Source organism: the organism of the source record quoted next, unplaced genomic scaffold (assembly GCF_019419815.1).
Source record: "Pyrus x bretschneideri cultivar Hongxiangsu unplaced genomic scaffold, Pyrus_bretschneideri_v1 Contig8, whole genome shotgun sequence".
NCBI lineage: Eukaryota > Viridiplantae > Streptophyta > Magnoliopsida > Rosales > Rosaceae > Pyrus > Pyrus x bretschneideri.
Genome location: NW_025999820.1, coordinates 9,088,174 through 9,103,222, shown reverse-complemented (window position 1 = coordinate 9,103,222; position 15,049 = coordinate 9,088,174). Strand labels below are relative to the sequence as shown.

The window sequence follows — 15,049 nt, the reverse complement described above, 5'->3', positions numbered from 1 at the left end:
AATCAAATAAATTGATATATTTGGAAGCAACACTAATCTTAACTCCTTCTGAGTTTGTTCATACTAAGCGATCTGATCAACTAAAGAAGCTAGTTTCACTTGCAAGAGGTGTTATGGTTTGATATGAACCGCCTTATGTCATATTTTATTCTCTATATATGAATTGAGCTTGATAACTTTGATTATATAATATACTATCTTTCTAAGCTAAGAGAACACCCGGTGATAAGTTGTTATTATATGACAATTCTTATAACTAGTTTCTTTATTGTACATCACGCTTTCTCCTTGAATCAAAATAAGAGTTATAGCAAGAGTTTTTAGCAAGGGCCACTTTCATGTTTTCTTAATCTTGTTTTCATGTTCTCTTCATTTCTTAATGAATATCGTAACTTATCTTAAAAATTGAAGCAAGTTCACCTGTCCCATATATAAAAAAATTGAATCAAATTGTCGAATGCATGTGCTTCATATGGAGTTTTCTTTCTTGACTTTTCACCCCTTTCCATTGAGTCCGTCCCAAAACTTTTGAAACTTTCAAATAAGTGGTCAAAAATACTTCTACTTCAAACCACTGATTAAGAAGTACCTTGAAAACTTCTTATTCAAACCTGTCAGCAAAGATGGAGAAAAGTTTGGCCAAATAGTCAAAGATCCATCAAAAAGTTACCAAGAAATCATCGTTTCCTTCTTTTAAGGCCAAAGCAAGAAGAAAAAGGAAGAAAGATCAAAGAAAACAACAATCTCACTACTCATAAAATTTTAAAAAAAAAAACTACTGAAAATGGTTGGAAAATTTTAATTTTTAACGATAAGGATGAAATAAAGAGTAAAATAAATAGTATCAAGTTTGATTTTTTAGTATAAAAATATAATTTTTTGTTAAAGTAAATAGTACCGTGAACGTTTTGTTAAAATTTCTTAAAATTAAAGGGACCACAATCAGATTCCAAGACCAAGTATGAAACCTAGTAGGTACACGCATCAAATTCTACATAATCAAGTACTATAAACTGACGTAGGTTTAATTGCATTTGGAAGGGTGCAAGCCTTCAAGGGAACATCGAAAGACGTGACACTCGTGCAACCCACATACATATATATTATGAATATAATTTTGCTTTCAATTTTGTTTAACACCCCACATTTCCAACAAAATTCCAAAACTAATTTAAAAAAATGGTTTCATGATCTTGTTGTATGTATGGATTTCTCGATATTCAACATTCTAAGGCTTTCTCAGCGAAAGAACTTTGAAATGCTCAACCTCTTTAAATTTTTGCTATCAACTTTCTATGATTTGGGTTATTTGACCACATAAGAAACCAAAATTTAACAGCGCTGGCCAATTAATTTTTAAAAGTATTCATAATACAGGTCAGTAATAATATATTATCTACGATTGGATTTATTTTTTGAACCACAAATAAAAAGAATCAATTTTTAAATGATACCTTACCCAAAAAATACTAAGCTGATATTAAAATTAGACAAATATTTAGTTCATATTTAGTGCAAGAGACGTGACAACATAACTCACGCCATGAAATAATAGCCCATCGGGCCTCCACATGTTGATCACATTGACCTGAGGACCCAAAAGATGCTTCTAGCGAATCTGGCCTCCCCTCCCATCTTCTTTCAAATTCGTACCTCGGTATATATATGCGACTTCGAAATCTAAACCATACAACACAACTTCTTCAATCCAATTCCTATAAGTTTCTATAAGTTCTTATAACTTTCACAAAATTTCAACCTTTCTATGATGAAAAGAGCAACAATGGCTTCGTTCTCTCCAAAACCCTCAAAGCTTTACAATGTTGGATCAATTAGTATGCCGGTTAGGTCACATCCAAGCACATCCAAAACTGAGGAAGAGCTGAACAAGCTCAAGGCCTGGGAGGCACAGTTGACCTCTTCGTCGTCGTTGTCGCCTGTGTCATCAGAAGTGGATTCAATATGCAAAGGGCTAGGTGGTCTCAAAGAGTTGTACGTTTGTATTGAAGAGCTTCTTCACCTGTCATTGGCTCAACAAGCTCTAGCCCTTCACCAAAACGAGAAATGGGTTGAAGAGCTGTTGGATAGTTCTGTCAAGTACTTGGATGTATGTGGAAACACAAAGGATTCCATTGGGACCATGAAGGAAAGCGTTAGAGGTCTTCAATCTGCGCTTCGGAGAAGAAAGGTGGGGGATTCGAGCTTCGAAGACATTGTAAGTTCATATGTTTGCATAAGAAAAAAAATGAACGAGGAAATTGTGCGGTTTGTGGCATCATTGAAGCAAATGGATCAAAAGTACGAAGCATTTCCTTTGGATCTCAACAACCATCTGGCCCCGATGGTGCGGGTGTTCAGAGAGGCAAGTTTGATCACCAGCTCCATTTTTCAGTCACTTTCTTCATTTCTGTCCACTCCAATTTTGAAGCCAAGGCCTAGCAGATGGTCGTTGGTTTCGATTTTGTTGCACAAAGGGGTTTTGGTTTGTGACAACAACCAACGCAAAAGCATGAACGAGCTGGAAAAGGTAGATATTTCAGTTAGCAACATGGTTGTGCATAATTCAGGTGAAGATTTTGTGGATGCTCAGAAGGTTCAATTTGTACAACGAAAGTTGGAGGTCTTGGATTCAAGCATTGAAGGCATTGAAAATGGTTTGGAGGGATTGTTTAAGGTCTTGATCCACATCAGAGTTTCTCTCCTAAACATACTTTCTTGTTAAGATCATCCGTCGATTAGTTTCCATTTGTACCAGATATCTCCTTAGTGGCAGAATTTAAAGGATCAATGTATATTCTTCTTCATGTTTTTTTCTAAACTAGCTATTGGTGCCCATGCGATGTTGTGTGGATTAAACATATGTTAAACATGTAAAAAGTTCTAAGTATATATATATATATATATATATATATATATATATGATAAACAATACTATTTATATACACGTGATTCATACCTTGTTGTCCATTAAAAGAAATGCAAACTGACAAAATGCAAAGCAAAAATATGAATTGTACATGAAATTGTCTTCGATCCAAAATAGATACTATCTACAGTCCGACAAACAACGGGCAGAGATAGAATAGAGTAGTCTCCCGTCTCTTTAAACTTGTTCTCACCCAAAAAAAAAAAAAAAAACAAAAAAACAATGTCAGAACTGAAGCATAACCATTAGAAAATTAGATATTGTACAACACAGTAATTGTAAGAAACAAAAATGTTAAATACTGATGAATTAAGGTTATGGGTGAGAATTTGAGAGGCATATCATGTATGAATCTATGATGTTGGGGAGGCAACAACAGCACGGCACGCAAATGAATGGTGTGCGGTATTATTCGTAATGGGCTGATGGAGAGCCTGTAGCAGTTGTTCACGTTTTCAAGTACAGATGCACCATGCATGAGATAATATATACAACTAATGTTAAAAAGATTAAATTTATAAACTATATTTGTAAACTAAATGACATGTCACTAATAAAAAATAAACACGTTAATCTACACTTAGTGTAACATCCCACATCGCTCAGGGGGGTGGATCCTGTAAGCCTCATATGTATATTCTCATATCTACCTAGCACGAGGCCTTTTGGGAGCTCACTGACTTCGGGTTTCGTAGGAACTCCAAAGGTAAGCGAGTTTGTGCGAGAGCAATCCCAGGATGGATGACTCACTAGGAAGTTCTCGTGTGAATTCCCAGAAACAAAATCGTAAGGGCGTGGTCATGGCACAAAGCAAACAATATCGTGCTATGGTGGAGTTGAGCCCAGAATGTGGTGGGGGCCCGAGCCAGGATGTGACAATTTGGTATCAGAGCCAATCCCTCGCCGAAAGTGTGTCAACGAGGACTTCGGGCCCTTAAGGGTGGTGGATTGTAACATCCCACATCGTCCAGGGGAGTGGATTTTGTAAGCCTTATATGTCATCTCTATCTGGTATGAGGCATTTTGGGAGCTCAGTTTCGGGTTCCATAGGAACTCCCAAGTTAAGTGAGTTCGCGCGAGAGCAATCCCAGGATGGGTGACCCACTGGGAAGTTCTCGTGTGAGTTCCAAGAAACAAAATCGTGAGGGCGTGGTCAGGACCCAAAACAGACAATATCGTGTTACGGTGGATTCGAACCCGGGATGTGATGGGGGCCCGAACCGGAATGTGACACTTAAATAATAATCGAATCATCAACTTTAATATTATTTAGTTTATAAAATCTAGTCTCCTTAACATTACTTAATACATGCGCTACTCATCTCATCGCATGCTCCAACCTCCAATGCGATTAAAAGAAAGTGTTTTTTGTTGTCTTAATTTGTTGGCAAATAAAGTCGCACGGGACGTCATATTTCAGAGCGATGATGAGAGTGAAGACAGGGGTAGACCCACGTTGCATGACTCGCATGGATGCGTATGGGATCTGCATGCTTTAAGATCGTTGACTTATACGAAAGAGCTCAATTCCTTCAGATCTAATCAACTAATATTTCCTCGAAAAGAAAATAATAACCAACTAATACATTTCCTCGTCGTAAAAAGGAGTCACTATATAGGTAATTGCCATTGGTCACCTTCTAAAGCTTTACTTTATTGGAAATTCCTCCCAAACCCTAATACTGAAAACCTATCTACCATCATATTAGAATTTTCACTTTCATAAGCTAGTTAACTCTAGGTAAACCCATCCAAAAATGAGATAACAAAGAAAAAAAAAAAACAGCTCCTATCTGCTTTGCAAGATTAATTTCAACAAAAAAATACAACTAAAATTCTCCGTTCTCCAATGATTTTTGGTGCAAAAACTTGAGAGAGATAATTAAGCAGAGATCACCACCTGTCTCTTACAAAGCTAGAATGTAAAATAATAAATGTTCAATATATGATTTGGTACTCAAGTCCAATCCATCCATTACAACTTAAAATTTCAAGGAAATATCATGATGTGATTCAAGAACTTGGGTATCAATTGTATTTCATTGTAAGGCTATATATACATTACAAATGCATAGCAGAAAATATTATCCCAAAGGAATCCTAAAAAATGCGGATGGCTTGAGGATTTTTTGATACATATAAATGGCCTTTGGGAGCACATTATTGTGAGATTATGTTCAAAAGAGAAGCTCTTGTTTTAATCATGCGCCTAAAAACGCTCTCTAAACCATTCTCAAGGCCTTCAATGGTTACTTCCAAAGCCTCCAATCTTTTATTTGCACATTCAAATGTAGCAGTTGATGATTTGCATAGATTGTATAAAGCAGCATCAAGGCGATGTTGCAAGACCAAGAGGGATTGGAAGATAGACATGTTCTTCACACGAACTTCTCTAAGAACTCGAATCACGGCAGTGAGATGGTGATCTTGCTCAAGAAGTGGCGATGTTGCAATTTTATTGTCTACTTGTTTCAAAGATGTGATCAATTTCTTGGCATCCTTGTTCATCTTCTTTCTGAAGCAAGTGTACTTGGAAATGCTGCTTTCAAGGCTTGAGTCTCCCTTTCTCCTCCTAAGAGCAGATTGAAGATCTCTAACATGTTCCTTGATTGTTGAAATGGCATCTCCTGTGATGTCACATATGTCCAAGAGCCTCATGAGTGCTCCATCCAACAACTCATGAGAAAGGAGCTGTTGGGTTGATGCCATCTGTAAAAGATCATCTACACACTCATACAACTCGTCTAGCCCACATAGAGATTTGCAGATTGAGTCTGAAGTTGAATCACAAGATGACGATGTTTGGAGCCTGTTCAGCTCCTCTTCAACCCTAAGAGTAGTAGGGTGAGACCTTGAGGGCAAGCTGATTGATCTAATAACATGGTGCTTGGCAGCCATCGTTTAGGGTTTGACAAAAAGCTCAAAGTTGAGATTGTTCTTTGTTTTTTAAAGAGCTCAAGTTTGAGGTGTTTTTTATCCTTACTATCTTTGGGAATGCCTATATTATATACTAACACAGAAGAGGGGGTTTTTTTTTTTTTGGTTGGGGGGGGGGGGGGGGGTGTGGGGTGGTGTGGTTGGGTTGTTGGGATAACCAAGACTGTTCAAATCCATGTGGAGCATGTGGAGCCAGAGTGGGCTTTCCTTGGTTTTTGGTTACCTTGTCACGTATTTGAGTAACATTGCCTCAATAATTTGCAATTTCTTTGGGTATGGCAATTAGCATGAGGATCTTGTCTTTGGTGCATTGGTTAGGGCAAAAGCATCACAAGTCATCACAAACATTGCTCCGCTAGTGCCACATTACCGTTCAATTTTTATTTATAAATGTGTCTTTTCTTAATTTTGGAGAAACTTCATCAACACCAAGACAAGATTGCATTAAACAAAAACGTAACATGTTATATATATGTATGGTAGTTAGAAAGCCAAGATTAACATCATCATTATTGGAATTAATCAGTTTTATATTATGTGCACGAGTGGTTTGTACTATTCATGTCTCCATTAAAATTATGGTAAATGCATTTTAAAATTGGTTAATTCAAGACTAAAGGTCCCCAAACTGTTTCATTTGTGTATAAGAGGTGTGAAGCGTACGTTGCTGCTTATGGAGACACGTGTTGCTACTCCTTCGGTAGTATAGAAGTAAAGAGTTGATAAAATTTGTCACTTAGTACTATTTCTCTTCACTTGTAAGTGAGATGTTTTAGATTCGATTCTCTGTTTGGTTCTCTCATTTGAGTCCTCTCATCACCAAATCATTGAAGTAGATTTCTTGTTGAAATTTCCCTTTTGCTTCTTGCATCTCTGATTCCTATCAAACTCTAAACAACTAGCACATCAAGGCTAAAGGACCTTGTGAAGAATTTCCATAGTTAAAAAGCATTTGATCAACATCTACAACATTTCAAATTCTCCAAACAAAAAAAAAAATATCGATGCTTCTATGCATCTTTCTGTTGGGTTCCTTAGTGCTAGGCAAAATCCTTTTGATCTTGGTTAGTTTTGGCACACCATTAGTTTATAATTCAAATTATGCCGAACATTATTCACTTCATATGATATTCCTATGCTTTTTCATATTCGTGTGCGTAAAGTTGTAAACATTACGCGTGCTCAAGCCCAAATAAGTTTTGAGTACCCTCCACTACTAAAACTCTTTATTGGTTTCATAAAGAATTAGATATTTGGGCTTGGCTCCAACGCCACTCTCTTTGTCCTCCCTTAGAAAGTCTTCATTGGGGAAGCACGTTTAGTTTTCACAATAGGACAACATGAATTTTCAATGTGATTATAACATCACGTGAATTTATAAACGTGAACTTAAGATGGTTAATGGTCGAGATTACAGTCACACTGAAATATTTTTTTATTTTGCTCATCAAAAATTAAAAAAGAAAAAGGTTGCTTTCTAGTTTACTTGGCAATGACATGCTAATTTTTCTCTACCCTATATCTTAACCATGCTTATTGTTAATTAATTTATCAACTTCACAAAGTCAGCTAGCCATCTCTTTCTACATTTATCTGTACTTTTTTTTGGTTGTTTTTGCTAACCAAATGTATTAGAGTAATAATATATGAAGTAAGACGTTGTACCATTTTAAACAATTTATAAAATGACCCGTACTTCCCAACAAATTATTCAAGATTTTTAAGAATGTGAATGTGACATGTGTCATTTTTAAGTCTCAATTTCCCACGATATATGGTGGAGTCATTTCCCTTTGCAATAATATGATGTGCAAATCAATTATTGAATATGCTTTAGTTCAAGTATTTTAAATTGAAAGAATATAGTAATATACCTTAAAATCTTCTCAACTTGTCTCTTTTCCAAGCCAAAGTCACGAAATCAAATAAATTGATATATTTGGAAGCAACACTAATCTTAACCCCCTCTGAGTTTGTTCATACTAAGCGATCCTGATCAACTAAGGAAGGTAGTTTCACTGGCAAGAGGTGTTATGGTTTGATATGAACCACCTTATGTCATTTTCTATTCTCTATATATAAATCGAGTTGTGATAACTTTGATTATATGATATGTCATCTTTCTAAGTCAATAAAATATGTTTCACGCTGTCATATATAGAGAACACTCAGTAATAATTTATTATTATAGGACAATTCTTATAATCAGTTTCTTTATAGTAAGTCATGTTTTTTCCTTGAATCAAAAAAAGAGTTGCAGCAAGGGTTTTTAGCGAGAGCAACTTTCATGTTTTCTTAATCTCTTGTTCAGGTTATCTTCATTTCTTAATGAATATCACAGCTTATCTTTAAAAAAGGAAGCAAGTTCACATGTCCCATGAATAAAAAAATTGAATCAAATTGTCGAATGGATATGGAGTTTTCTTTCTTGACTTTTCAGCTTTTCCCTTTCCATTGAGTCCGTCCCAAAACTTACGAAACTTTCAAATAAGTGGTCAAAGATACTTCTAATTCAAACCACGGATTACGGAGAAAATTTTCATTGTGATAAGAATATCGATGGTATATACTACATATTTTAATGTAAATGATGGAAATATTTATTTTTTTAAGTTATTAATTTTTTAACATATATATCATACTATTTGTATAATAACATGTTATGTAACATCCTATATACTAAACACACTAAAAAATCTCTCTTGATTAAGAAGTACTTGAAAAACTTCTTATTCAAACCTGTCAGCAAAGATGAAGAAAAATTTGGCCAAATAGTCAAAAGATCTGTCAAAAAGTTACCAAGAAATCATCGTTTCCTTCTTTTAAGGCCAAATCAAGAAGAAAAAGGAGGACAGATCACAGAAAACAACAATCTCGTTCACTACTCATAAAATTAAAGGGACCAGAATCGGATTCGAAGACAAAGTATGAAACCTAGTAGTTACACGCATCAAATTCTACATAATCAAGTACTATAAACTGATGTAGGTTTAATTGCATTTGGAAGGGTGCAAGCCTTCAAGGGAGCATCGAAAGACATGACACTCGTGCAACCCATATACATATTTATTTTGAATATAATTTTTGCTTTCAATTTTGTTTAACACCCCACATTTCCAACCAAATTCCGAAAATAATTAAAAAAAAAATGATTTCATGATCTTGATGGATATGTGGATTTCTCGATATTCAACATTCTAAGGCTTTCTCAGCGAAAGAACTTTGAAATGCTCAACCTCTTTAAAATTTTGCTACCAACCTTCTTTGAATTTGGGTTATTTGACCACATAAGAAACCAAAATTTAACAGCGCCGGCCAATTAATTTTTAAAAGTATTTAGAATACAGTCATGTAATAATATATTATCCACGACTGGATTGATTTTTTATACCGCAAACAAAAATAATTAATTTTTGAATAATACCTTACCCAAAAAATAATATTAAGCTGATATTAAAATTGAACAGATATTTAGTTCATATTTGGTGCGAAAGACGTGACAATATAACTCACGCCATGAAACAATAGCCCACCGGCCTCCACATGTTGATCACATTGACCTAAGGACCCAAAAGATGCTTCTGGCGAATCTGGCCTCCCCTCCCATCTTCTTTCAAATTTGTACATCGGTATATATATGCGACTTCGAAATCTAAACCATACAACACAACTTCTTCAATCCAATTCCTATAAGTTTCTATAAGTTCTTATAACTTTCACAAAATTTCAACCTTTCTATGATGAAAAGAGCAACAATGGCTTCGTTCTCTCCAAAACCCTCAAAGCTTCACAATGTTGGATCAATTAGTATGCCGGTTAGGTCACATCCAAGCACATCCAAAACTGAGGAAGAGCTGAACAAGCTCAAGGTCTGGGAGGCACAGTTAACATCTTCATCGTTGTCGTCACCTGTGTCATCAGAAGCGGATTCAATATGCAAAGGGCTAGGTGGTCTCAAAGAGTTGTACGTTTGTATTGAGGAGCTTCTTCACCTGCCATTGGCACAGCAAGCTCTAGCCCTTCACCAAAACGAGAAATGGGTTGAAGAGCTGTTGGATAGTTCTGTCAAATACTTGGATGTATGTGGAAACACAAAAGATTCCATTTTGACCATGAAGGAAAGCGTTAGAGATCTTCAATCTGCGCTTCGGAGAAGAAAGGTGGGAGATTCGAGCTTCGAAGACATTGTAAGTTCATATGTTTGCATAAGGAAAAAGATGAACAAGGAAATTGTGCAGTTCGTGGCATCATTGAAGCAAATGGATCAAAAGTACGAAGCATTTCCTTTGGATCTCGACAACCATCTGGCCCCGATGGTGCGGGTGTTCAGAGAGGCAAGTTTGATCACCAGCTCCATTTTTCAGTCACTTTCTTCATTTCTGTCCACTCCAATTTTGAAGCCAAGGCCTAGCAGATGGTCGTTGGTTTCGATTTTGTTGCGCAAAGGGGCGTTGGTTTGTGACAACAACCGACGCAAAAGCATGAACGAGCTGGAAAGGGTAGATATTGCAGTTGGCAACATGGTTGTGCATAATTCAGGTGAAGGTTTTGTGGATGCTCCGAAGGTTCAATCTGTACAACGAAAGTTGGAGGTCTTGGATTCAAGCATTGAAGGCATTGAAGATGGTTTGGAGGGATTGTTTAGGGTCTTGATCCACATCAGAGTTTCTCTCCTAAACATACTTTCTTGTTAAGATCATCCGTCGATTAGTTTACACTAGTAGGGGAGCCCGCGCTATGCGGTTTTTTAAACTGTATAAAATATATATATAACTGTTTATATACATGTAGAAATATCAAATCCATTCATACTCATCACCTGACATTATGAAATTTTGACATTAAGAACAAAATAAGGAGCAAAACAGCCCTCTCATGTCAACAACGACAGAGTGACATTACAAAAGTTTTTGCAACAGAGTACATCTAATTTCGATCAACAACTTGGAGGCAACATCTCACCACCTGAACAATATAAGGGATCAAAATATCCGTCAATTATATACACAATATTTCAATACTATTCATGAAATTCCTGATACAGAAACCCACTTTTGATTAATGATTCCAACCACCATTAAACCGTCATAGTTTCCCAGTGTCAACCAATTTTGCAATCACTTGAGAAAGGTTTCTTTTTTTTTTTTTTTTTTTTAATGAAGTGCTGCAGGCCTATCCTGCAACGCCAGTTTCAGCCGAATCAACAGGCAGACAGAAGAGCCATCTTTCGGTGTATGGCCTTGTAACACTGGACACTGCACAGAGGGAGCTTCAACTGCGAATCCTGGTATTCGAGTGGATTTGTACAGTACGGTCCGGCACACTTTTCACGGCCGATGACGGTAACTGAAATCAGAAAACATAAAAACAAAAATAATGATTAACAGATAAAATTCATGATATATGTGTATATGTATTTCTTTAAATGGAGAGACGTGCGTGAAAACCAGGTTTGAGACGTAATGATCTCCAAAAATTTTACATGAAGGGGAAAAAATAGTGCATCAAAAGTCTAAATTTATATGTCCAATAATGTTTACAACTCTATTTACACATATTTACAACTCTGTTTATACATATATGTACAACATATTTACAATCCTATTTACACGTAACATCCTAATCAGCATTTAATTGAAATGAATAATTAGTGAATTACTCAATAAACTCCGAGTACTTTTCACTTAGCCAAGAGTAATGACCTGCATGAGGAAAGTTGAAGATGGTGACATCAAATTTCCTCCGTCGGAGACAGGATGGATGTCCATCTAATACACAAACTTCATGCAACACCAAGAACCCCATCCTCCTTTGCTCTTCCAAATATGACCAACTGCTCCAATGTTTTGCCTACAAAGAACCTAGAACATCGAATCGATAAATCTTGAACCAAATTAAACAAATTTAAACAACCCCAAAATTTAATTTGTGGCCCAAAAAACCAGAGGAACAGTAATCGTGACATTTGATGAGTACATATATGAAAAATGCACCTGAAGATCGAAACTTTCATCACATAAATCACAAAAAAACAGAATTAGAGAAACCCAAAATTATAATTGCATAAAATTAGATCATCCATTTCAGTCATGAGTAAATACACCATCACACATAACAAATTTGGCTATATGACGGTGATACACAATGTAATTGTTCAGATTCAAACCACACACAAAGCACTTGTAGCTCCCAAGTATACCTGTATCACATTCTGATGTTTGCTTGTTGACTTTGCCCCTGGAGTCCTGATTAATGTGATCTCCTTCAGTGGTGCATGAACTTTTTTCTCCAAAGTTGCTTCCTTAAACATCCCTCTTTCCTGAAAAAAAAAAAAAAAATAGGACCCAAAACATATCATATAAAGCATCAACGCTATTAACACTTATTAAAGAAATTGGTCGCAACAGGTTTCACATACATCAGTTCTAAACCTAAAAGGCTTCGGTTTTGTAGGCTTTGGTTTCCTATACTTCTCCCCATGAGCATTGCTGGCAACAGATGTGGAGTTTTCTTTCTGAACCTTATCTGCTTGAGTGACCTGCATCATTGTTCAAGCGTTAACAGGCATAAAAAACCGTAAGGGAGAAATGGAAAAAAAAAAACTACGAATATACGTTATTCTCATATATTTTGTAGCCTTCTTCAAGGCCTGGAATTATACAACTATTTTTTCCACTAATAGCTCTTATTTACACCTTTACTGGATTTGCATCACTTCTTTTATATTAATAAAATTGGTGGACTGCACATTCTTCTTTTTGGACGCCAAAACATTTTTTTTTTTAAATTATCCTAGTTCCTTGTGGTTGAATGGGGATTCTAAGCTTCAGAGTTTCGAAAAACCTTAGAGCCAGCACCAATGAGCTTAAGCATAACAGATAAGAGCTAATGAGATAGAGGCTAAGCTACTTCACCTCTTCCATAAGTCCACGTCTCCACCCAAGCCTAGACATCCCAACATTGCCCAGATATGTGTCCCATCTTGAGCTGCAAAATTTACACAGAATTGCAAAATTGGAAGAGGTTTAAGCATGAACAGATTGTAAAATGCAAAACTTTATAGCAGCAAATTGGGATGCAAGCGAGCATCAACCATCATGAATAAAAAGTGGGTACACAAAATTGGCAAGAGATAAACTTGTTTCCTGAAACGTAGCTATGAGTGACGGCGATCAATCTCTCCATTTTTTACACAATTATACTTGAACATGTGTCTCAGTTGTAATCTCACTCAGTCTTTCCCTCAAACACTTTATCCTCTTTGTAATTCAAAGCCAATCTACCAATTCAGTGCAACAAAAGTAAGAGGTGAGTTGGGAAAAGCATACCTTCACAAAGCTAAAAGCTTTCAATACTCCACGACTTTCTTCTTCTTCTTCCTTTTGAGTATTTTCTGATTCAAGGTTGGCAGCGTTGCAGCACTCATCGAGCATGCCTATTTCAGTCACCCCAAATCAGTTTAAATTTTTTTAGGTTCAAACACAAAATTGGGCATAATAAAAACTGAACCAAAAGTCTTAATTGCTTACCTAAGTGAACAGGATTTTGGAAAGCAGCACGAGGCGTCCAAAACCTGGCCTGAAATCAGTTAATTACCCATGAAAAAACGAAATAAAGAGTGAATTAGAACATTTATCGGAGAGCTTACCTCTGCAGTTGTTGCCGAGTGGAACAAATTTCCGAAATTTAAAGGAATAATGGGTAGATTTTGATGGGTAGTCCAGGCAACCCCTCCCTTCAAAAGGATCTTCCGCTTAAGAAGCCGCTAGTGTCAAAAGAAAACAAAAAAGATATCATTGATTGACTATGTCGGCATCAAACCCAAAAAGAAAAGAAATCAATGGCAACATTGTAATTAATTCAAAATTGAGGCCCCATTCCATATGCAATTTGAATCTCTAGTCTAAACTAACGTGAATTTTCATGTACATCTGGGTAAGGAATTGTTATTGGTACTTCAAAAATCTCATTCTACATTCCTCATATGTGTATTTTTCTTTCCAAATATAGAAAGTTTGTAGTGTAGAATGTGATTTTTAAAGTGTCAATAACAATTCTCTATATATATATATGTGTATGTATATATATCAGCCCTTTATACAAAGGGATTCCTATTTTTTGAAAAAATGGGGATTAGATGTGGAGCCTACTTCACATCGAATTTCAACAATTTGAGCCGTCTATTTTGTTAGTCTCGATTCATAGATCATCCTTACAAAATTTCAATTCAATCCGAAACAATTTGCCTATTTAATTATCAAGATCAAATTTCATTGTTTCTTATATAACAAAGTATTTGTTCATTTATTTGAACTCAATTAGATGTTTTAAATATTTCTGATTTGGCTAATGTTTTGCAAAGATGATCTATGAGGTACAACTTGAAAAATAGACGGTTCGGATCATTAAAATTCGATGTGGTGTGGACCCCACAACTAATTCCCATCTTTATTTAAAAAAATAAGAATCTCTTCACTTAAAGGTTTTCTGTATGTATATATACACGTTTGACGCTGAATTTTATTCTAAATCGTTATTGATGCCATTCAGTTAAATCTTATATTAGTTATTAGTCTTAAAACTAGTGCTAGAAAATTCTTAGAGGTGTTCTATATATGAAATTCGAAACACATTTTTTTTTTTTTATAGGTAAACTGGACATTTTATTCCAAAGCCAAAGGCCAAACTAAAATACAAAGAGGTCCACCAACAACAAAATTACCAATCAAAACATTGCACCAATCAAAACACATGCTTATGTTTCTTGATGGGTAGATTTTTATCTGATTACAATTCAATGTGAGAAAATTAAATTAGAAATGAATGATGATTTTAATATGAAAATCTAGCAATGATCCGGAGTTAACAATTTACCGTGCATGATTCTGATTAGTTTGAAGGTTTATTAGTTGAAATGCTCCTGAAATGATAATTGACTCTTAGATTACCTCCTGATAATGGTTTTGTCTCACTGTACCTCCTAAAACTGACATTTTCAATTCTTTTGTCTCACTTTACCCACTTCTGTTAATGGACTATTAAATTTAAGGGTATTTTAGATATTTCAGTTTTTACACATTAACCTATATCCTACACACTAAACAAGTCTCAAATTTATTTTTGACAACTCTAATTCAAACGCATAAATTTTGGGCATTTTTAAAAATAAATTATTCAATTAATAAA

General features: G+C 35.5%; 4 protein-coding genes across 6 annotated transcripts; 2 read left to right on the top strand and 2 right to left on the bottom strand.

Annotated features, from left to right (window-relative positions):
• Positions 1 to 1,585: 1,585 nt before the first annotated feature.
• Positions 1,586 to 10,678, top strand: LOC103942514. Its single transcript, XM_048575703.1, has 2 exons — positions 1,586 to 2,746; positions 10,582 to 10,678. Exon 1 carries the CDS (start codon positions 1,766 to 1,768, stop codon positions 2,720 to 2,722), a length of 957 nt encoding a protein of 318 aa, XP_048431660.1. The 5' UTR covers positions 1,586 to 1,765; the 3' UTR covers positions 2,723 to 2,746; positions 10,582 to 10,678.
• On the bottom strand, positions 5,087 to 5,824 carry LOC125473022. The gene has a single exon (XM_048575239.1). The coding sequence runs from the start codon at positions 5,822 to 5,824 to the stop codon at positions 5,087 to 5,089; it is 738 nt and encodes a 245-aa protein (XP_048431196.1).
• LOC125473021 lies at positions 9,619 to 10,557 on the top strand. Its single transcript, XM_048575238.1, has one exon. It carries the CDS (start codon positions 9,619 to 9,621, stop codon positions 10,555 to 10,557), a length of 939 nt encoding a protein of 312 aa, XP_048431195.1.
• LOC125473207 lies at positions 10,679 to 13,644 on the bottom strand. 3 transcript variants are annotated; one of them, XM_048575706.1, is made up of 8 exons: positions 13,512 to 13,644; positions 13,393 to 13,441; positions 13,192 to 13,298; positions 12,778 to 12,850; positions 12,282 to 12,401; positions 12,063 to 12,182; positions 11,523 to 11,713; positions 10,679 to 11,209 (listed from the first exon to the last, which is right to left on the bottom strand). In XM_048575706.1, the coding sequence occupies exons 4-8, from the start codon at positions 12,814 to 12,816 to the stop codon at positions 11,191 to 11,193; spliced, it is 489 nt and encodes a 162-aa protein (XP_048431663.1). In that variant the 5' UTR covers positions 12,817 to 12,850; positions 13,192 to 13,298; positions 13,393 to 13,441; positions 13,512 to 13,644; the 3' UTR covers positions 10,679 to 11,190. The 3 variants fall into 3 exon arrangements, with proteins under 3 accessions (XP_048431663.1, XP_048431661.1, XP_048431662.1); XM_048575704.1 differs by having other exon boundaries at positions 11,566 to 11,713; XM_048575705.1 differs by having other exon boundaries at positions 11,566 to 11,713; positions 13,393 to 13,436; positions 13,512 to 13,640.
• Between the last annotated feature and the right edge of the window lie 1,405 nt (positions 13,645 to 15,049).